General features: G+C 36.3%; 1 protein-coding gene across 3 annotated transcripts in view; it reads left to right on the plus strand.

Annotated features, from left to right (window-relative positions):
• The window catches only part of LOC118271952 (monocarboxylate transporter 4), a 63,865-nt gene that overhangs the window by 36,150 nt on the left and 3,594 nt on the right, over positions 1–24,121 (plus strand). For 2 of the 3 annotated variants that reach the window (XM_035588222.2, XM_035588223.2), the window contains exons 2-6: positions 8,934–9,308; positions 13,772–13,944; positions 15,560–15,710; positions 18,989–19,107; positions 22,645–22,812. In XM_035588222.2, the coding sequence (XP_035444115.1) occupies positions 13,821–13,944; positions 15,560–15,710; positions 18,989–19,107; positions 22,645–22,812 (562 nt within the window). In that variant the 5' untranslated portion in view covers positions 8,934–9,308; positions 13,772–13,820. The remainder of the gene's footprint in view (positions 1–8,933; positions 9,309–13,771; positions 13,945–15,559; positions 15,711–18,988; positions 19,108–22,644; positions 22,813–24,121) is intronic. The other variant, XM_050693698.1, reaches the window with a different exon arrangement.

Raw genomic sequence — 24,121 nt, forward strand, 5'->3', positions numbered from 1 at the left:
AAGACATTATCAATATCAATAAAATTCGTTGAGCCCACTTCCTTTCCAGCCAGTATCAACATTATTCCAATCGATAACTAAACTTCTTTTGTTTTTATTGTTACTGGCTTTATTTGTATCAACTTTACTTTTTATTCGAATTTGAAATTGGAATTGGAACCCCAAGTTAGTTTTGGAAACAATCAAATTAAAACTTTCTTTGTGGAAATGAAAGTGGTAATCAGTTGAGTAGATTTTTAGATATTCCAATTTTATCGAGCGTGAGTTAAACTAAAAACCGTTTGAAAATGTCTGGCATTACAATTTATTTTTATTATTTGTTGATTGGAGTGTCCTACAAAAAAGTGCTTATACAAATTCCGACAATAGCTTGTCAATAATGCTAAATTGGAAATATTGACGTTACGTGTAACTACAAATAAATACTAGAAACAAAATAAATACCAGTAAACAAAGCATAAAATGCATAAAGCGTTTGTTTGTTACGATATTGCTTATTTATTTGCCAGCATTTTGTTTATAAAAACTAAAAACCACAATAGCAATATGGCAATGCAAACAAAAAAACGCAAAAGGTTAATCGAATAAATTCAAAGTACAATCAGGGGCGCGTAGGAGTAGCCGGTAAGACATTGTCATCTAGGGGCGTGGTCAGACACGCCCGTCATTCAAAAAGCTACCATTGTGCACTTTTATAGGAGCAATCTTCAAGTTGTTATTCCAAGAGCTTCCTACGTGAAGTCCAAACATTGTGTAAAATATTTTAAATGCAACACTGATGTAGTGAAAGGAACAATAAAAAGGCGGTGGAGTTTTGAAGACTGGTTTTGGTATCCTTTTTATGTTACTTGATCTTAATATCATTCTTTTTATTTTACGATGAAACTGACAGAGGTTACATAGAAAAAAAACGAAGTCGCTTTCTCTGTCCCTATTTCCCTTGGTATGCTTAAATCTTTAAAACTACGCAACGGATTTTGATGCGGTTTTTTTGTATAATGATTCAAGTGGAAGGTTTTGTGTATAATACATGCATAATATCATTGGACAAATGCGAAGCTGGGGCGGTCGCTAGTAAGATATAAATATAAACTCATACACGCAATTAACCTTTAGTTTTTGTAATAGTCTTAAAGTTCTGGAAAAGAGACAACAGTATACTGAAAATGTTTTCTACGAAATGCTAATCACGGTTTACAAATTTCAACAAAATTATCTCTAAAATGCAACATTGTATTACAGAATTAGAGCAACAAATTACAAAACAGATAACAAAATCTAGTGTTATAATATTCAGCTGGCGTTAAATCTGTCGCCGTAATGTTGCTGTAATGTACAGGCATAAATAATGGCAGACAACTTCACCCTGTCTGTGAACACCATACGGCGTCCAGATATTTATTTTGAACATGAAAATGTACATAAATATGGCTACTAAATATTCAGCTCACTTCCCTTTTGTAAACTGTTCTATACTCGCGTGTGATAGTGGCAATTTGTTGGCAAATAAAAAATACATTTTACAGTAAATAAAAGACTTTGAAAATATTCATGTTAGTTTAACAAATGCAGGCCTATGTTAGCCAAGTCATGTTGTCATGTTAGCTCTATTGTGATCTTTATTTTATTTAAACTGTCGTGACATGTTAAACTTAAATAGTTTCGTACCTAGTTCGACCTTCTGATCGACGAGACTACACGACTAGTTTCAAGCCACGCTAAAGGCCTATAATTCCAAGCTGCATGCCCGACGCTGTGCTTATTTATCATGTTCTGTTTATAGGTCTCTTGTTCTGTATCTGAACATTTGTGTTATCAACTTACATTTTTTTATTTATTAATTTATTGCACAATATACATACATAGAGGCATTATATACTACTAGTACAGTACATGACCCTGTAAACAAAATATTATAAGGAAAATAATTTCTTACAAACAACATTCTTAATTCCATACACTTCGTGGAAATCTAGATTTTGTACGTAAACATAGAATTGTTTTTTACAAGGGTATTATGAGATTTTATTTTATTTACGGAATACTTACACGTGCCGTTATTTTTAAATGGAATTATGAACACAAACATTATACACGGGTAGCTTAAAAATCAATATCTAATTTTGAAATCAAATTGTAACCTGTTCTAATATTGAGAAAATGTTCTTGTTTATTTATTTACATTGAACAACAACACTATAAAATACTTACATCTCAGTAATCTGTTTAAAACCAAAACCACGTACTCCGTACACACCACAAGCGCTTCATTCTCACAAAATAATCTCTATACATAAACATCCAAGGGGGAATGTCTCGTAATTTTACATAGTTCATATTCATAGAACAGGGTGAATGGTTCAATAAACCATTGAATATATTAGCAACTAATTTTGAAGCGGGAATATTACTTGAATGCGCACGTTTGCTGCAAAAGGGTTTAAACGTTAGCAATATAAGAGACAGGGGAGGCAACCAACTGAAAGTGTTGTAGTAAACTCCGTGTTTAACTACCATACTAACTTTACTTGTGAGTCCTCGTAACTACGTTCACTGAGTTCACGAAAACTCATAAACTTTAAACTGTTACAGACAACTTCCAAATATATAGTTTTGGCTATGTATGTTCTAAGAAAGAATTTCAAATTAACTTCTTTAGGTATATTCTTTATTATAACTTTCATTTTTACTGTTTTTTATAAAATGTCTTGCAACTAATCGTACGTCTACTTAGTGCCGTCCGAGAAGTGAGTTAGATTTATGCAACATCAAGGACTAACTGAATTTCCAATGTCCTAAAATTCTCCATAAACTGAGTTTGACATGTTACCCGGTGTATTATGCACAGAGCTCTACCGAAAGAGCCTCCTGCGACAATAAAAAACATTTTATTTTGTATGTTTCGTTTTTCAAACTCTTTATGGTGACATGTTTTTGTCAATAACACTGTTTTTCTACCACTAGTGACATAAAGTTTTTAGTAGTTTTTGTGCTCAGTGGAAGTTTTAGAGTTGAGCTCAACAAGGCATTATAAATCACGGGAATAAAAGTGACCATCTAGGTCGACCGTAAAGGATGAGATTGATGAATGTGGTAAATGCTAAAGAACTTGAAATGGGTTACTCGTGTGTAGAATGTGTCCTATGTCCTATATGAAAGAGTTGTGACAATCAATACTTAAAGATAATTTATTCTAATAGGTCTAGACTGCTGAACGTATTGGGATGCAATGGAACGATTTTTCGATTACTTATTTTTATACCTACAATTATATTCGTATCAAGTTGATTGCTAACCGCCCATTCATTGAAAAAACAACACTTTAAGTAGATACACACACGTCCTTAATTTGTACTCATTACTCATAAATGCCCCATAAAACATCTAAACAACTTTCCAGTAACTATGAAAACATTTCACACTATCAACATATCTTTATACATCCTAAAACAAACTAAACTCAAAACTAAAAGAGCATAACCGCCATACGAAGTTCAAGGACAAACGCCATTATTGAAGAGAATAACTTTCTAACTTAGGACAATAGTTGTATGTCAAAGCTGTAAGGACATAAAGGGTTGATAGAGTAACACAGTACCTACAAACTGGGTTTATGACCTTAATTTCGCGTTTAGTTCTTGTTTACAGTGTAATTTAGGAAGATCGGGTCATTGCGATTCATGGTTTGGTGGCTATTTATCCTCGTATATGTATATTGGGACGTATAATTTATTAATAAGTTCTGTCGTCTCGTAAACTATATTCTATGTTCAAAGACGGAGTTGATTGTTTGTTTATTGGCTGTTAATGTTATGCATTTGTATGTGTGTAGGTTGTAAGGGGATTCATTGAACGAACATAATCTTAAGTCAAAAATTATTAAGAAGACAGCTCTGATCAAATAGTGATAACATTTCGCTCTTTTAGTTTTCAAATCATAACGTAGCCTTTTTAAAGAGGTAAAATCATTTACTGACTTCTCTTGCAATGGGCGAAGCGAGAGAGAGTGTCAGACGCTTACTGACTAAAACCAATTCCGACTCCTGTTTTTCGAGTCGGAGCCCCGGTAAACCCGCTAGGTAGTCCGCAGCTCTAAATCAGGTATCAGCCCTACTGGGCCCCATCTGTGGTGGTCTGATGGCTCTTTGAAACATACCGTAACCTACGGTTAAAATCTACTCATAGGTAACCCTAATTGAAAAATAACAGATATACAATAAAAATATTTCATATCTCTGTTCATTATACCTCGTATAGACCCACGTAGTGTTATTAATTTAACCTACAACTGTACTAGCAATGAAACTTATGTATAACCCTAGAAAATTGGCCAGTTGATCTCAATAAAAGTCCAATATACAGGATTTAATCAGCAGTAACGACGGTGCAAAAGCCACATCGCTTCCCGGCTTAACCTCAAAACCATGGATTATGGTGCTATATCCACTCAATTTCATCCCAACAATGCGGACCCATTTAGGGGGCACTCGGCATTCCAATGGATGCTAAACACGACTAAATCATAGTGAATTAGGAAGACCCTCAAATGAGGCTTGTATTACGTTGATTTATGCCAGAATTTACAGCTCCTAAAACTATTTTGGAAGGCTAATGTTATTGCTTTGTTATAACATATTTGGGTACAATAACTATTTGGTACAAGAACATCGGTTCGTGTGAACTTGAAGTCATGAACTTGGTCAAATTGTTACGGTAGTAAATGGAACTGTTAACAGCTGAGGTATCGAGTAGAAAATGCAAAACATGAATAATATATTCAACATGTTTAGTTGGTAAATTTTTAAAATAAACAAAAAGTTCTGAATTAATTATTATGTTATCGGCTAACACGAGGAACTCGATTAGTAGCAGCGCGACAATCGCGCAATGATGAATATGAATATGAATATGAGCCTCTAGCATGGCTTGAAACTATTCGAGTTCCTCGTCAAACAGTTACCTGAGTAAGCCGATAACATAATAATTAATTTAGTATGTCTCACGAAAGTTACAATAAAAAAAGTTCTACATTCTAAAACATGCACCTAAGCACAAACACTCTTAAGAACTCAATGAACAACTGCAACCAGAAAAATACAAGACTTATTTCCCCAAAACAAAAGCTACATAATTGAGTCAACATCAAAAGGAATGGAACAAACACTGCTTTGGATTCGCAACGTTTTTACAAAAGCCTCCTCAAATTGATCCCAAATGATCCAACCTTTCATATCAACGATAGAAATCTACATACGAAATAAAACCTTTTTTCTCCTTTGTTAGCAATCTCGCATAGATAAACTGAACGGAAGTGATGTCATAATGCGTTCCCGCGTTATGCAAATGTCTTAGATTACGTTGTCATTTTCCTTGAGTCGGGATGGATTGTAGTAAGGAAGTGTAATTTAACTTATACTCGTGTGTACGTAGAACTATCTAATAGTAAAAGTTGATTAATGTAAGATTTTGTTTCATTTATATAAGGTGTTCTAAATGTATCTGCCACGGCCTTAATGGGAGGTAGTGTTGTGTTTGAAGACTATTTGAGAATATAAACAAGTTAACATAGAAGTTATATGTAGAAGTTTAGTCTAGAATTTTCTAATCACAATTGGTGCTAATAAATCAATAGTTTTATCTTGAAATACTACTACAAAAATAATATGTCGGTCAATATTCAACATTAACTTACGGCTACTACACCATTAAGAAGTTTAATAAACATAAATTCTGGTCATAACGCGCATTATTAGATAAGTAAACGATTTCGTACGTTCATTATATTGCACAGACGCACGGCGTATTATTATTTTATTTATACGTTAGGGAAGTTTAACGATATAATGAAGTCTTTATTTATAACCGAAAGAAAAGTGTTGAAGGTAATCCTGGTCATAATTGTCAATAATAACTTTTTATTATAAAAGAAGTGTATCAAAAGATACTCAAAAGGATAACATATATTTTGTGTTTGCTGCTTTGATACTGGCTTCTTTTATGGTAGACGAACAGACACAATTTTGACTTAAAAAAATACCTGTAAATGGAAATAATAAAAGCTTTGACTATGGTAATTTAATTACTGCCCCCTGTCAGCTTATCTGGATACCATACAACTTCATATTGGATAAAAGAGCATGAATAGTCAAATGAATTTTTGAAATTTCTGTGCGCTGTACCGAAAATGAAAAGAATATTGCATTGTACGGACAAAGGATTTTTAGGAAAATTGAACATTGAACGGATGGACGATTCCGTGAACTGAGCTATTGCACTAACAAATACAGTTATCCAATACAAGCCTTGCTTTGTCAGTTTAACACAGGAAAAATGAAAACATCAAGGATCCTCGTTCTAATAAGTTTGTTAAGCGCCCGCTAACCCAACGCTGAACCGTCTCTAACTTTTTATTTACGAACTCTTTTCATGCAACAGAAAAAGTTTCCTCAAGACGAGCGTTCAGGGAGAAATCCTCACGCAAAAACTGTCCACGTACAGCGACAGAAATGACCAAGTTTTATCATAAAAAGTAATACTTCATCAGGACAGTTGTCAACTGAAATACCTCTTGTTCTTCTTAATCGGTGGTCCCATTACGGAACTTCTTCTTTTAGAGGTAATGGCATCTACAAATCATAGAAACTATTAAGGTTAACGAGGCAAGCATTTGAATGAAACATGGTAGTCAATTATTAAAGAGAGCTACGGAAAAAGCTAAGCGTACATTGGCATGCGTGACGTCACTGTGTGGCGCCCGTCCCCGACCTGAGTAATGGCTTCAATAAATTAACCTAGCGTCCAGATGTCTTGGAACCAGACCTGCAGGCGTTCCCGACCTGCAGATTTATTGCCATAGCATTATATGCAATCAGTACTGACCTAAATATACTCATTGGACGAAAACATCTCATTATCTCATTCCATAGAGTCCGCGAGAAATGTCTCAAGAACTAGCACTACAGTAGTGAATTCCATTTTGTCGCTCATAAACGTCTGAAATAATTATGAAAATGTTTGAACAATGAATTAACTTGTTATGTAGAGTTTAACAACAAGAAAATGCAAACGACTTAGAACGAATTCTGCAGCCGTGGAATATTTAAATAAGCTCTTAAAGAATGCTTCCGTGCAATGAGTATTCATAGAATACGGCGAATGAAAATTGCTTTTTCATTAATGCTTAACTGAAGCATCTGTTGCGAATAAAGCTGCTTAGTTATTTTCTTCTGGATCCTTCGATCTCATTTACTTTTATTTTTGAATAATTTACTTAAATCTCGTAAAATTTTTACTTTAGCTAAGTATTCTTATATGTAACAAGATTGATCTGTTTGTATTTAGAAGCCCCTGTAAATTTACCTAACTTGTTAAAAGTAAAGTAAATATTTTTTTAGATAATAGTTATCTATAGTGTGAATAAACTAATAATTTCTTGAGAAACTGTTAACTCACCGAACACAGTAAGCGTACAAGATATCCCAATCATAGGAAACTGCAATAAGGTACTGTTTACATCGTCGTCATCAAAGTCGGTAGAGGAAACTAATTTTGGCCAGATATCAGAGTTTGCAAACATTTGGTGAACTATTGGGCAACGCAGGACTGGCTGAAACTGGGGAAAATGTATTCATGAATCAGTCGACGGAGTTTAGCATTGCGATGAGGTGCACACCGTACCGTATATACGTCAGATCCGACGTTGCGTCCTATGTGTACTCGGCTTAAAATACCGGGCGCCAACATTGCTCCCATATGTGCAATATTGAAATACCTGGTGCGTTTTACTCATATTTTATGCTGCGTTCATGGAATCTTTCGCGTAAAGAAGCATATTACGTATGTACGTATTGGCACGTTTATATTGACATTTATATTCTAAACAATCGTAGAAATAGTACATATTTTTATTCAAGGTTGTTGGTCTGTACGTAATAGAGATAATATAATCGACAGTCATGCTAGTAGAAAAGGACTAATGATATCATGTTCCACGTTAATTTCATAAAAATAGAATTCGTAAAACTTTTGTGAAAGACTAGATGCGGTTTTATGTCTTCAACATCATCAGATAAATGCAATACATTCAAAACAATGTAGGTCATTCCCAATTTCCAAAGCATCAATTAAATTGGCATAGTCATTGACTACGTACTAGTAGGTTACATGCGTAGGCATGTGAAGCCTACTGTTCTGTTTCATGCTAGGGTTGGTTATGTAGTAGTTCATTACACGCCAATTTCCGTGTCGCTAACCAAACTAGTGGTGCTCGGTGCGGCTACGATCACACTCCAATCGCCTCGCGGGCCGCGGCACATTCAATGCAAATTATACTCCGAATAACAACCGAAACCAACTCCGCCCCGACACGTACAACCACATACATGTACAAGGACACGAGATTTAATAAAACTTTCATCTGATACCACACAGTGTACACACTCATAGATCGCAAACTTCCTAGCAACAAACGAAACCTCCAATTCCACGGCAAAACGTCTGTGAATAACTCATACATACGCTAAAGAACATTTTGAATAATAAAATACCCCTTTTTCTGCTTCATAAGGTGTTGGACGGTAAACAGGTTCTCCTTACGGTTTTCATTTTAATCGAAAAGGCAAAACCCACTGACTCATTCATCACAGTATCTCACGACTCATGTGGAACTTTGTAAAGGTTCCTTTAGGGACGCGAGGGATAAAATAGGATTTCACAAAATTCAACAGCGATCAAAGATCCGGGAAAAGCTATGCTAAAGGCCGAGACTATCCCGAATACATTCATGTTTATCTTTCCAACGAAATGCACAGTTCCCGCATGTTTAAAGGGAATAAAACATTACCGGCATTATCACTTCACGAGATTTGTAATTCCTACAGTAAAACAAAGCATTTAATTTTGTAATAATGTAAACATTTTCCTTCCTTCCACAGATATGTCGGAGCCAGCTGTGTCATCGGATAATCATCTCTAAACAAACCCACAAAGGATGGTGAAAAGCGAACGGACGCTTTAAGATGTGTGCGTGAATGTGTTTGTTGGAACGACAATTTTCTGGAACAATTAAATTGTGAAAAGTATGCCAAAAACAAAAACTTGTGGTGTTGAAGGAAAGTGTGTTCAGTGAACGTTGTTTTACGTTGTGTGGTGTAAAGTATGCAATAGTTGGGTTGGATAAAGCGGGTGTAGGGATGCGGAGAGGCGGCGTGTGACGGCGCGGCGCGCGGCCAGCTAGCGGCACCGCGGCGGATGCGGCGAGCCAGCGTGTACAGCGTGAGCGAGGGCCTGGAGCGGTGCGCCTGTGCTAGGTACGCCACACACTTGTTTATTACTATCCCGACTATCCTTGTTCATTGTGCTATTAAATGGTATGCTGCGACTGCCACACAGCGTGGTTGTTGGTCTGTACGTAATAGAGATAATATAATCGACAGTCATGCTAGTAGAAAAGGACTAATGTTCATAATGTTCCACGTGAATTTCATGAAATCATTATCAACTCTATGTGTGCCTGCAGCATTACTGTCTGCTAACGAAGTATAGAGAAAGCTCATGAAAATTTAATGTAGGTATGATTGTCCCTCGCAGTTATGCATAAACTTGTAGTTGACGTAATTGACGCAACACCTAATGCAACTTAAATGTAGTTTGAATATAAAAAGGTACCAATTTTATTCAAGTAATTAAAGCAGTTGCATATTAATGATTCCGTTTGCATCCAAACTCCAACCTCCATGTTTTACCGCGTCATATCAATAAGCAATTTGTGCCTTTCATATTTTCATTGATGATATTTTCGCCAAAATATACATATTCCATTTCGCGATACACATTTTCACTTTCCGACGTCACAATTTACGAATAATTTCGGTGGATGAGACAACAATCCCACATTTGCATCCGAGGCGAGTGATATTTATTTTAATGTACCTACCTTACGTAACACACCGCAGCAAGTCCATTTAAACACATTACAATTAAATGTACTTCCATTAAATACTGTTGGTACTAAGATAACGAAATGACTCAGCAATTAATTGTGCCATTGCACATCGTTCGGAGTTCGATGAACTTTTGTTAAAGGGTCGTTTACGTTGGGTCGAGAAAATAGTACTACTAGGTAGGTAGTAAAACTAGCGAAAATACTCACCAGGCCTTTACATAGATCTAGGTTGATGTTTATTTGTTGGCCTATTTTTATTACCACAAACTTATTGTGCTAGTAACTATTCAAGTGTAAACGCGTCCTTAACTGTGGCTAGTCTTTATTAAGCCATAGAGTCCCACGTATAAGGTTTTATCTCGCCCACTGCATCGGAAAGCGGGTGCACGGCTGTTATCCGTATCTTAATTGTCAGGTTATCCGGGATTCCAAGCGAAAGCTCTAATTATCCGGTTCGGGCGTGTTTTAAAATTACGTTTAATGTCACTTCGGGTTGTAACGATTCATTAAAATAAGAGCACGTTTTATCGATGCTTCTAATGACGTTGAAAGTGCCGCTGTATAATACATTGGACACTTAAACAGATTACTTATATTACTGGGAATCGTTTCTGTGTGTATGCTGTAATAATAGTCATTTGTATCAGTATCCAGAGATTAATTGATGGCAGATGACTCAGCATTTATCACTTGTAAGTCTATTCTTCATATAAGCTGACTAAGATATTGTATTTCTGCGTCTCACCTTGCTAATCACTCAACTTTCTCATTGTTACTCACGATATAGATACGAACGAATCAACGAGATTGACGTATTATGTTGCAGGATTTCCTCTAAACCAATAGCAGAGCTTGGCTAAAGGAATTGATTTTTACTTGACGATTGCATTTACAGTTCTCTTTGACTAGAAATCTGAAAAACTTTAAATTGAAAAGACATAATATCAAAAGGACAATCAATATTAATTACTTATTGAACATTTTCACGGTGAATCAACATGATACAAAGTTGATTGAAGCTGAAAATAAATAAATACACTAGATCCCACTGTCTGTCGAAAATTTAATTTCATCATGTCCACATCCATTTCGGCGCATCATCGACGTGAGTTGATACGACAGCACATAAACCTACCCAAAAATGTTTTATAATTTGAACTTTATTGGTTTTGAAAGAAAGTCGAAAACTGAAAAGGGATTGGGGTAGTTTGATAAGCAGGCGTCTAGAGTATAGACCGTACTCGCTTTCCCTGAGTGATGTTTCCATGAATTTTTGAAAATATTGTTGTCGATAAACTCGACGTGACGTAGTTTTGCGACCGCTATTCTAGGAAGAAAATTCAAAAGTTTTTCCTACAACCGGCCCGAGTGCTGCCAACTTTGTAAAAGGTGAGAAACTACATAAAGTTCACGTGTGAATTTTTATTTCCCTAGTTGAAAGTATGTTGCCATCAATTTTGTTTGAGATATTCGTATGTTTTAAATCTAAATATGTTGTTTATATTGATAATCGAGATATGGTTACCAGACAAATCCATGCATACATATCGTCACGCCTTTAATCCCCGAAGGAGTAGGCAGAGGTGCACATTATGGCACGTAATGCCACAGTGTACACCCACTTTTCACAATTTATGTTGTAAGTCCCATGTAATAGGTGGTGAGCCTATTGCCATATACCGGGCACATTTCCAGACTCCGTGCTACTACTGAGAAATTTTCGAAAAACAGACAAATTCATTAGAATAATATAAGAGACAATACAATAATACTAATCGCAATCGTACTTCAAATATTTCTATCTATATTTTTTAAATTCAATCTACGTTTAAGTAAGCCTTTAAAAAACGCTAGTAATATTTTGAGCGAAACAAACATCAAAAAAGCATTTTTTAATAACAACCAAACAACACGTTTGCTTGTAAAATTGACATTAATAAACAAGGAAAATAAAGTCACAATTCCTTATTGTTTAAAAGTAACATTGATTAAAGATGTTATTACAAAGATTAGAGAAGTAATTTCATGCAAATTACGAATTTAAATTAATATCATTAAGATTCAAAGCATGGTCGCATCACACAAATTACTGCAGGAAAATGGAAGTTCTGTGCTTCATTTGAACACGTATTTTATTTTCCTGAAACTCAAGTTTTTATTTTGTGAAAATATAACGTCACGATATTTAATCCCCGAAGCGCACATCGACACCAGCAATTTATACTACGCTAACTCGAAATTTGGAAAAAACTTTTTTATGCCAAGTTGCTTAAAATGTGTGTTTACATACGTCATAAAAAAATTTTGAAGAAATATGCAAAAATAAGAAAGTTACAAATCTTATAAAACGCTAAGTAAAGGTACTTTTTGAAATCACTCGATTTATATTACGCCAACTATTATTAGCGGAGTGTGCGCGGGGATCACTTTGGTCAAAATTTGTGCAACACTGCGCTAACTCATAGTTAGCGTAGTTTAGTGCGTTCGTGTGTATACTTGTTCGTTTGTAAAATGAACGACTTAGCGACTTTTACATAGTAAATACTTATGTGTTAACGTATTAATTAGTTTATTAATGGTACGTTGACTATTCTTTTTGTAAGTAAGTACATGTTCTTAATAAAATATTGAAATATGCATCAGATGATTGATCATGCACTACGACGTCCCGTACTACACTACGCTAACATAAGTTAGACGTGTATAAGATGTAATTTTTTTTTGATGAATTACGTTTATATACGGCTAACTTGCACTAAATCAAAAAATAGAAATAATTAAGGAAATATAAATATGAGATATTACAATGAATAAATTAAATATTAAGCATACCAAATTTCAAAAAAGTATCTTAATTAATGTAAAAGTTATCACGTTTTTCCCTTTAAATGCCTCTACTGTAAAGTACGCTTTTTGAGTTAGCGTAGTATAAATTGCTGGTGTCGACATATACATATAATGGTGTGTAAAATTTATATGGAGTAGTACGAGTCTCTCATACTCATACTACTCCATATAAATTTTACATCTATGTAGTGAGTATATTGTGGAAATCGAGCCACTGGTAACCTCAGACATTCTACAAAACACAAAACGCAAGCGTTGTTTCACGACACTTTTCTGTAAGGTCGTGGCATCACTTCCGTCGAACCGGCCGATTTGCGCTGAAGCATGACTCTCTCACACTCGTACGTTTTCGGTGTGTACGTGAGAACTTTTTCATGAGAACATGTATTTTTTTCCTGTAACACATATTTTTATTTTGTACATTCTATTGTATTTACAAATCATCGTCGACTAACGATGCATTCGTTTGATCATTAAAATAACGAAGTGTCGCACTGCCAACACTTTGTCGGTCAAGTGCGTTTCGAAATTTCGAGAGAATGTATTATTTTATTGAATTTTCATCGATAAGTGGTGAACTCATACCTCAATTTGTATTTATATCATGTTTAATTTTATTGAAGTTTAACCTTTTTGATTGGCTAATCGTAATTTAAAATGAAACCTATTGCGAAAATTTTACATTAGTATATACTATATAGAGAATACCAGGATTCCATAAAAGTTGCACAACTTTCACACTTGAGTCTCCTATTCGTAACTTTCTTATTACATTTAAATTAATGAACAGCTTACTGTTCTAACATTATCTATCGTTATTGACATCGTATTTACTGACTTATCTATGCTGTGACCAGTGAGCTTACTTACCGTTTCTACTAATCCTCAGCTTATAGTAGCAGTAAATTTGTAAATCCGTAGACATAATTTCATTTTTATATCATAAACAGTAAGATACAGGTTATTTTATTCTGTGTGTAGGTAGCGCGGGCGCGGGTGCGGGTGCGGGTGCGGGTACCATGGCCGGCTGATGGAGCCGGGCTGGTGGTCGCCCTCGCCGTCGGCCTCGCCGCCGCCGCCGCCCCGCGCCCCGCCGCCGCGCTGCCGTTGCCGACAACCCTTTTCCACCAGCTACACCTGCTTGCCGCACTATGGTATGTAGCATCCTTTTACACTTATATTTTTTAACACTAAGCCACCATGGATTATACAAGGAATTGTTAAGCACATAGTGTCGACACTAACATTAAGCCTTTAACAGCCATCAGAAAACTGTTGAAGGCAAATCCTCCACTAACGTAGGTCACCGGTGACGTATGTGGCAGTTAACGTGTTAATAATGAAATCACTAATGTCTTCTTATCCTTCGATTTCTTCAATCAACTATAACTATGTTAGTTAGTCGAAGAATCGAAGTTCGATTGGTAGGTATATAAGTGTCCCATCTGTAACTGCGAGAGCCATAAACGTACCATTCTAAGGTAGCAACATACGTATAGAAATAGAATTGAAAAAAAAATACATTGTACACTTGGCACGTCCCCTTTCCACTCCATTAAACACTTTTATATTTAACAGAACATAAATTAAACTTACTACCCCAAAAACGTCTTTCCCGTTATTCTATCGCGGATATAAATCTTGGGAGCTCTTTGTAAAGATTCACAATCTCCGCGGTCTAAGTCAGGCAAGGAAAAACACATGGCGACTTTTCTATGCTCAAAAAACTCCGCTCGAACATATTTCTTCCGACAACAACGGTCAACACAATTTTATTGTAACGAACGTATGGCTAGCAGGCGGATGTACAGCACTTAGTCGCTCGCCTGCTTCCATGTGATCCTTACATGTAAGAGATACTTTTCAAGTTGTTTTGTCTTCCAAAAGATTTACGTCCAATGAACACATACTTAACCGATTCAACAAAGTTTAACTTACGCAACACTCTCCCGTACGCACATTGGCGTATAATCAGTTTTAGCGATTCCGAGCACACAATCTAATTCCTCAGGGCAACGATAATTGAATTACTTTTGTCTGCCAATCATTGAAACTCTATCTTTTGTGTGCGACTGCTAATTCAAAGGGAAATAATAAAAGGAAAGAACAATTTGTAGATATTGTCTAAAGTTTATTCCGTTAGAATGCTTCTTTTAAAGAATTAAGTATTCTCTTTTTACGTACTTCTTTTGAGATCTGCAAAATGGTACTTTTTCTGATAAGAGAGCTAGCGAATGGCTTCTGTCGTAAAATAGGTATAAAAGACTATACAAAAATATAAGCGGTACTGAATTCCGTTTTTTATGTTTATTATTAGGTTAACAATTGGTAACACGCTTGCTAACCCCCGGCCATTTGTATCGACTTCACGTAAACTGAATTGTTAAGAGGTGAAATGACAAATAAAAATAGGAAAATGGCTGTCATATAATGTTGCGCATTGTTTTATTTCCTTTTTGTTGTGTGTGTTGCTTACTAAAGATAAATAAGTAACACAAAATACATAAAAATATTTATATTACAGTAGGCTTTATGAGAGCCATTATTTTTTTTTGGACTTAAACCACAACAAAGTCAAAGTCAAAGCATTTATTTCAATTAATCCTAAATTCGGCACTTTTGAAAAGTCAAATTGAATTGTCCATCAGTCCGTCCGTCAGTGAAGCTAGGCGCTCGTTCCAAAGTGCTGTTTCGAATGGAGAAGAACGAGGAAGAACCTCAACAAGACAAAATCCTTCAACTCTGTTTTCAACTTCAAATTATTGACAGATGGATGGCCAGATGGCGAGGAAGAGTCATCAGGCGGTGCCCTACGTGAGCGGGAGCTGCGTTCCCTGCACCGCACCGTACCCGCACTGCGCCGCCGAGAGCTCGACACCCGCGCCATCAAACATCACTTCTACCCAGAGGGGGGATGGGGGTATGTAAAAGAATAGTTACTTTATTTATTTATTTAAACTCATGGAAAACCAACAGCTGTACAATTTGAGTAAACAATGTGGTATAATGTGACAATAAGTAAATTATAGGTTTTTCACGATTCGCAGTAGAAAATACAAAAACATGCCAACAGAACTGTACAAAATTAAAGTTATGTACTTAATTATATAAGTTTAGACAATTGCAAAAAAGCTTGTAAAAAATAATCAGGAATAAACAAAAATAACTTTTATAATGGTGCGTTCATACGATGTACCGCTACGGTGTATGGACGTTATGATATGCACATCACGCTAGGTTATAATAAATTAAGAATTTTCGAAAACCGAACAACGATGTATCCTCCATTTAAGAATCGAAACTGAGATCCCTCACTCAGCATGACTAGCTAATGATAGTGACACTACCAATAAGGTACACGTCTAAAGGTACCACTACTCACTTTAGTCCCACAACTTTCCACGGGACCCACCCAAGGGAGCAACTTGTCAACGTAACGACGGACAAAAGATATTTGCAAGTTTTTGTCATAAGGAAAACTTTTGAAATAGGTGTGGTTGATATTTTTGGGCTTTATTACTGTGTATACACCTTTCTTTTCTATTTTATGTTGAGTGAAAACCTTAATTTAGCAAGGTGGGTGCCCCATGGGATCTATTTTGGGAAGCCCTATAAGCTTGGCAGGGCCGTGATTGGCAAAAATGCCCGGGTAAAACGTAAGTTTTGGTGTAATTTATCTTGCTTCTTAATTCTTCTAAACCCATGAGATATAGGTAAAAGAGTGCTATCTATCACCAGAAAGAAGTATGATTATTTTTATATCCAATCTTGCCATTGGAATTTATCACTTACCTGTGAAACAATACGGTCCACATAGCTTCATCAGTACAAATATGAGTGGCATTCCCTGAACAATTTACCAGTCAACTGCTATTCACCCAGTAAGCAGCTTATTAGCTTCATATAAACTGAAACAGCTGAAAGTTAGAGTTGATAATGCTCCGGAGCACTCTCCATTGGCCCAAGTTAGGTTAGGGAAAAGTTGGTCTGTTCAATGTTCATAGCTGGTGGTCAACTTAATTAACTTCGGTTTGAGTTACTCTGTTACAGACTATAGCGGGTATCCCACCAAATATTATGTGGTAATAGTACATGAATATCAGAGAATTATCAAGAATGTACGTAAGTTTCCCAGTTTTTGTGAAAAAAAGAAAAACATCCATTGCTCGATTGATAGAATCGAAAACCTTTTGATTCGCAATGAGAAAAACGTAATAAATCAAGAATTCTGATCCGTCCGCTGTTTACAGTATGCAACAGGAGATAAAATACGTACGAGAGCCAAAACTAGTTCCAAATCCAGACAGTAAATATAATACGGTATAAAGATACATTCAGAAGCTCACAGCGATAAAATTCAACGACTGACAGTAACCATGTTCATCAAACAAACTTTTGAAATATCACGGATAAGTGGCGACCTACTGTTTTATTACTTTCCAGCTCTCCTATAAAGTGGCTCGATCAATATATCTTATCACATTCCAAACGAAATAAATTGTGAAGTCAGACGAGTAACTGAATAAGACAAAACGGAAATAATCCTAATACAGGATTGGATTATTTTGACGTTCGTTTATTTTTTGTTTATTTACCTTCGGGTGGAGGAAAGACGATATTTTTTTTCGAACACCTGATGAAGATCCCGTTTTAATCAAGTAAAGAATTAAGTTACAACGTTATGTGCATGCGGTAGTAAGATATCCTGAGCCAAGATTAAGCAAAATCCTTCGGGATTACTCGAGCACGTCCAATATCAAGCATTAATTACAGATTCTGAATTATTGGCTACAGTTTACTCCCTCAGAACACTAAACAACTAAATTGGATACACTTTAATTTCGAAATTCGTAATTATTGTATGAATAATTCATGTAATCTAGTCACTCGGTCACGCATCAATATTGATTTACATTATCACTGTAATAATCTCGGGTCACATTAGGTGTTGAGATATTATATGCTCCCGTAACTAAGGATATAAGATTCGGAACCCAAGATTTGACACGACACGTCATTAACCTCTTCAGTCGCAGATAAATGTTCTGACAAGCTATGTAGCTCGTGAACACGAATCTCGAATTTCCCCCGAGTTCGTGACAAGACAGAAGATGAAGACATATAATATCATCATCAGTCGTGAAGCAACTTTATTCCGGGTACAAGATAAATTCGACGCGAAGGTACAGTCATCGGGGAATTCAAGGATCTGATACGGACATAATGCGACCGTCTCATCGGACGGTAAACGAATTTATGTTTCGGATATTGACTGCGTGCCGCGGCTAATAATGGCGCAGGTTTCTGCCGGTGACAGTACCGCCCCTCCTCATACATGTTAATAACGATTTAATTTAAAATTTCCTCCCAAATGTACCTATGTTTTTGCTACCAAATGTATGTTTTTTCACGATTGAAACGAATAAATTAAATTGCAAAATTGAATATCCAATTGTTATTTATAAATTCCGTAACCCATTTCTTGAATGTTATTCTGAATAATAGCAGAATATAATAGGGAAAAATCCAACCTCTGTCAACGTTCACAACTCTTTTAGCGAATTTTCATAGAGTGACGCTTCCTGGATGTCCAAAAGCATGACAAAAAACGGACTACGTACGAGGAAATTGAATGCGGAGAGCGAACGCTACATTGAAAAATCTTTTTGCCCCGTCTTCACATCCATCTGAATGTCATTGAATAGATCTTTCAAACTGTCTCGCATTGAATGAAATAAGAATTTCTTAAAATTATATTCCAGGTATTTTCCTAACAATTTATGTTCATAGATGGAAGTTGTATTTACGCGCTTCCATAATATATGTGAGGTAAACAGAGCAGAACCCACTCACTGAATCCCAAGTGTGTCCCTTTAAGGTAGTAATGAGTGTATTAATAATTCACACTACTAATTGCTGTAATAGAGGTAAGCCTTAAAACACGGATTACTTCGTAAACTTGCTGCAGACTGGCAGAGCGTCGCCGCAAGAATTATGCTGCGGTAAAATAATCGCAGCAATTTAATTATGTCGCGGGCTTCGCACGCCTCGCTTCGCGGATCTCTGATACGATAGAATTAAGGCGTGATTTACATGCACGACGGCACATACTCGGTACATCAGCTGTTCGTGGTGACTTATGTTCTTGCGAAGTGGTTTTAGAAAATGACCTTTGTTTAAGTAAGGTGTGGTTTGCAGATGGATTGTGTGCGGAGCCGCATTCCTGGCCCATCTCCTGTCTACTGGGTTGCAGTTAGCTTACGGAGCGCTTCATGTGTATGCCTTGAGACACCTCGGACCCTCTGCTGATCACGCTGGTAAGATTAAAGTCATTGTTTATTTATAGACAGGATCTTACTCCATTTTCCACTCCAGTACAGTTGCTGTTACTTACGTTATTATTGTCTTGTACGGTGCTGTCTTATAAAGTCCAATCGAACGTGAAATGAGAATTTCGCTTGCATTAGGATTGTATATTACTTATTGTTATTAGAGATGACAAATAAGAAATAAAGTAAGGACGAGGAAACGACAATAGCTCTTATATGTCATAACTGAATGTAAGATTGAGGAAGAAAATAATTTTGAATGCGTAGCCGAGCCCGACGAGGGACTGGAAGTAGAAAAGTAATCTATCAACGGCAACCCTCCGGATATAATACTTAAATAAACAGACAACGACGAAAAAAAATATTTACGACGCAAAATGAAAGCGTTACACCATCACACTGAAAATAAACGAGTTCACCTTCACAACTTTTAATTACTATCATTTTGTTAAGGTCCAATTTAATAAAGAGCCCCGTCTGTTCACTTGTTACAACTTTGTACCTCAGTTAACATTTGTTAAGTTTTTAGTGACGTCTGTGTTTAATCGTAATTTACGAGAGCAAAGCCGGGAGATTGTGTTTTGACAACTACAATTTAATATTGGTTATTAAGTAAATGAACTTTCCTAACCACCGGTATTTGTGGACCAGGTTGATTTATTGAATTAATTTTCCAAGATTCACGACTCGGGTTGAATATTAAGAGGCAGAAGTAATTTCGGTTATGAGCCAGGTCTTTGTTGTCTGTGGTGGGAGGAGGGGCGGCGGACATAACTCTGCCAGGTTCGCCATTTGCGCCGCTTTCAAATTGGAATTTAGCGACGTTAACAAGTTCAGGTGAAACAGACTTGGTAAAGGGACAAGTCCTTACCGAACCTCGCACTTATCTCATAACGCGTCATAAAAACATAAACCTCATTTCACTTTACATCGGATCAATATCGGCAAAATTTTATTACAACACAACCGCATTATCCCAATAAAATTAAAAACGTTAATTACTTTAATCCAGTTTCGTGTTGTTAAAAATTAAAAGGCAATAAATATCGGACTGGGCTCAAGCAATTATAACTCTTAAGTCTCGGAGATAAAATCGACAGAATCTCATTATCTGTTATATCCTGAAGGCTAATTTAATTATGGCGGTTTTAAGTTCGTACGACGGTTTCTTCGAACGTTACCCCGGGGGGAGAGATAATGCGTACGACAATATTTATATCGAGGAACGGGATTTTGGTAGGGGATAATTGTGTTTAGTGAGATCAAGGAACGATGGGTGGATGGGGGCAGGATTTCCCAAATTACCCAAGTCTCACGTTCTATCTAATGTGTTTCACCGCCTACACTATCTTAAGCGGACTAATTAGAGCTAAAATAAGAATTTATCTGCAATTCCGTTCGCATCGAACATGACATTGTGCGGGAACACAATGGGGCTATTGTCTGTTATCATAATGCTCTGATAAGGCTGTATGTGGAGATCTAACGACTCATTGCTGGTAATGTTTACATTCCGTAATGATATTGAGCTAATTAACAGAAATCTGCTTTATTGATCTATTGTAAGCATTATACTGATCAGCGTAAGTTCAGTTCAATAGTTGAGTCGTAAAAATTCAGTGTAGGTACAAAAAGTTTGGCACAGTTTCACTCTTATAGAACTAACAATACAAATAGAAAAAGTAGCTTACCTTTCCCTCCACACAATAACAAGCATATTGCTATCTATTGATCAAACTAAGCAATGGAGGACACCTCTATAGTTCAATTCGGCACAATTTTACCGTTCGTCGCCCATGAACAATGATCCAAATGTTATTGTTGACATCACACTCGGAGGTAACGATTTTCCTCCTGACACCAGCAGGACTTTTATCGCTCAGATTTTATTGTACGTCCGTCTGTGTCAGTGTTGCGATGTAACCCGAGATCGATTTAACTCCGGCCTCGTCCCCAAGGAAAAGTATCAGAAAATGTAGAACAATTCCACTCTTAGAGAATAAAGCAAAATATGGAAACGTGTCTTTAAAAGATAACATTTTTTTGTTGTTGTAAAATATTCTCCAGATATGTGTATAATGCAAAGAATATAAGGTTTACGTTGTTCCCCAGAGTCGAGTTATTCTTTGTAAGAAATCTAAAGAAGTACATTTTTTATGGTGTAAGGTGGAAAACGAGCAGACGGATCACCTGATGGTAAGCAATCGCCACCGCACATGGACACCCGAAACACCAGAGGCGTTACGAGTGCGTCGCCGGCCTTTTGGGGTTTAGGAATTTAAAGGTTGTTAGGGAATCGGAGATTGTGAAAATTGGGAAAAGGAATAGGGCATCCGGTAACCTCACTCACACAACCAAACACAACGTGGTATCACACTTAAAAACATTAATACATATCTCGCCGATAATGTTGAAATTTTTCTCATAAATAGTGATAATATCCACTTCATTAAAAAAAATCTAAATAAGAAAACTCTTTGAACAAATTTACCTTCCAATTTTCGCCTCCAATTTCGAACATCCAAAAAAGCCAATAGGTACCTACCTGACTATTTCAAAAAACGTTTACTAATTGGATTACAGCAATCAATTAACGAGAATCTGAAAGTTAGGTCCTGTCCTGAAATTCGAACAAAAAACTTTGTCAACACGTTTCGCCCTGATTACTTCCTCATGGGACTATCAGGACAATCGACTGAGCCTTTAATTCTCGCGTTGAAAAGTGATTTGACACTTTGATAAAGCTGATCGAACCGTGTTTAGGGTTCTTTACACAAAAATGCGAACAGATCGAATGTTTGTTGGTATGTCGACTCTTTTAAAAGTGTATATGAAAAACTTTTAGAAGTCCGTGAAGTGTGTGAGATAACTAAACCTCGTTTGAAAAAGTTAAGGATAAAGTCCAGGTACAACATTTAAAATCTCTGATAGCTAAAAATCTCTATCCAATTAAGTTACGTGACACTTACACCTAACTTAACGTTGATGCACCATTATTAAGCACAGTTTGCTAGAGAAACTAACCCGTAAGCGAATTCAGCTCACATTATCCTAATTTTCGAGCTAAAGGAAGCGCTGAACGAGGATCATGTCGAAAGTCAAACTCGAACTGTTCTAGAATAAACAAAGTGTACGTGTAACCTCGTTATTAACAAGCATACAACGTTGAATACGTGAGATTAATCTATTCCCGAAAGTTGTCTAATTCCCTCACACAGGGAGCAAGCCCGCAAAACTTTAATCCGACGAATTTGAATTGAAACGTGGGGCCCTCGTCAACGGGAGCGAAACTATAGAAAAGTCAACAGAAAATGTTATACAGTTAAAACACGCAATATCGGACTGTGTACTTTTTTGAATGGATATTGCAAAGTGATTGATTTGTACTATTTTCATTTGTGTATTTTACTAAAAACTAATATTTATTACTAGACATGGATTCTGTGCTCAAAATTCAAAATAAGCATAAATGTAGTATTACACCAAAAGGCAAATTTCCCTTTCTAACCCTTTCTTCTTCTCTAGTTTGGGCTGGTGCACTATGCGTGGGAGTATCTCGAGCTGCAGGTGCATTTGCAGCAGGTCGTAGAAGATCTCCTCGCCTGGTGGCACTCCTCGGCGGCCTGTTACTGCCTCTCGCTTGCCTCTTCACTTCATTCGCCACGCAGCTCCATCAGACCTTACTCAGTTATGGTAAGTGTGTTCCCGTGTAATCTGGATAAAACTAGTTATGTTGCTCGTTCGTTGTTAAAGTTTTATATAGAGGGTTACTTTACGTGTTTTCTTTTTAAATTTTAATAGAAAAGTGAGATGAATCTTCTTTTAGTAGACTATAATTTAGAAGCACCGTGTTTGATAAAGAAATTCTTTAAACCGATTTTGACGGATTTTGTTACTAATTAATATCAATCAACGAAACCTTAAATACGACAAAAAATACGAGAATCTAGATGTTTTTGCTAAAATATATTTGACGAGTATTAAAATTGGTTGACAAAATGGAAATTAACGTCAAACCAAAAGCTAGTTTCAACAACAAATTCTATTTCGATTTCCAATCATGACTTGTAAATCGTTTGAACACACAAACAACTTCACCAGAACACAAACTAAGGAAAATGCTTCTAAACAAAACAATATAAAGTGCTTTTAAGGCTCGGAAGAACGAACACTTTATTTTAACCGGCAACAATTGAAGCAGAAAACTCTTCATTTTCGAATTCAGTGGTGGTAAATTTTGTGTTATCTTTGTGAAACAATGGCGAAGCTAAGTTTAGTATAAAATGCGGGTTCGCTTCAATAAGTTATCCTCTCCACACATTGCGGGCTACAGGGTGCGCTGTATATTGAATCAAGCCCTCTTGTTAGTTTTGCTTACTATTCGAGGTTGCTTGCCAAGCATGGTTACTACACACGTGTGTTGGAAACTAGGGTTAAATTAATGTTAGATATGTTTAATGTTTGAGATGTTTGGTTTTGATTAGTTTTATCCAAATTAAATGTAATTTTATACCATTTTTTGCATATTGTCCGTTACTTAGAAAAGAAAGTTACGTTTCAGTTTTTATACTATTTATTTCTGCAGAACCGCTCAACCTCGTTTACAGTCAAACCAAACAGCAGAAAAATAATGGAACCGCAGTAATTCATAAATGTACTACATATTTATGTTGCCTTTTGCTACACTGATTCGATTCTTGGATCGGACAGCAGTAATGGGATTTCGTAGGGAATTTTTCCAAGTTTGGAATTGTGCCATATTGTATGGGGCTCAATAACAACATGCAACGTTGTGGGTTTTTTCTCTATAATTACACTCGACATCTATTCTGATTTATAATCAACAGCACATGACAGTGCACTGTGGAACTATGAGCCATTTTACATAAAAGGGTTCGTGGTTTAAATGTTTCTACTTTGTCAGAGAGTATTGGTGCTCTGTCTTCGTCAAATGTATAGCATATTTTGGAACAAAGTTTCTTATCGCTCGATACGCTGGCTA

The sequence above is a fragment of the Spodoptera frugiperda genome, chromosome 5 (assembly GCF_023101765.2).
Source record: "Spodoptera frugiperda isolate SF20-4 chromosome 5, AGI-APGP_CSIRO_Sfru_2.0, whole genome shotgun sequence".
Taxonomy (NCBI): Eukaryota; Metazoa; Arthropoda; class Insecta; order Lepidoptera; family Noctuidae; genus Spodoptera; species Spodoptera frugiperda.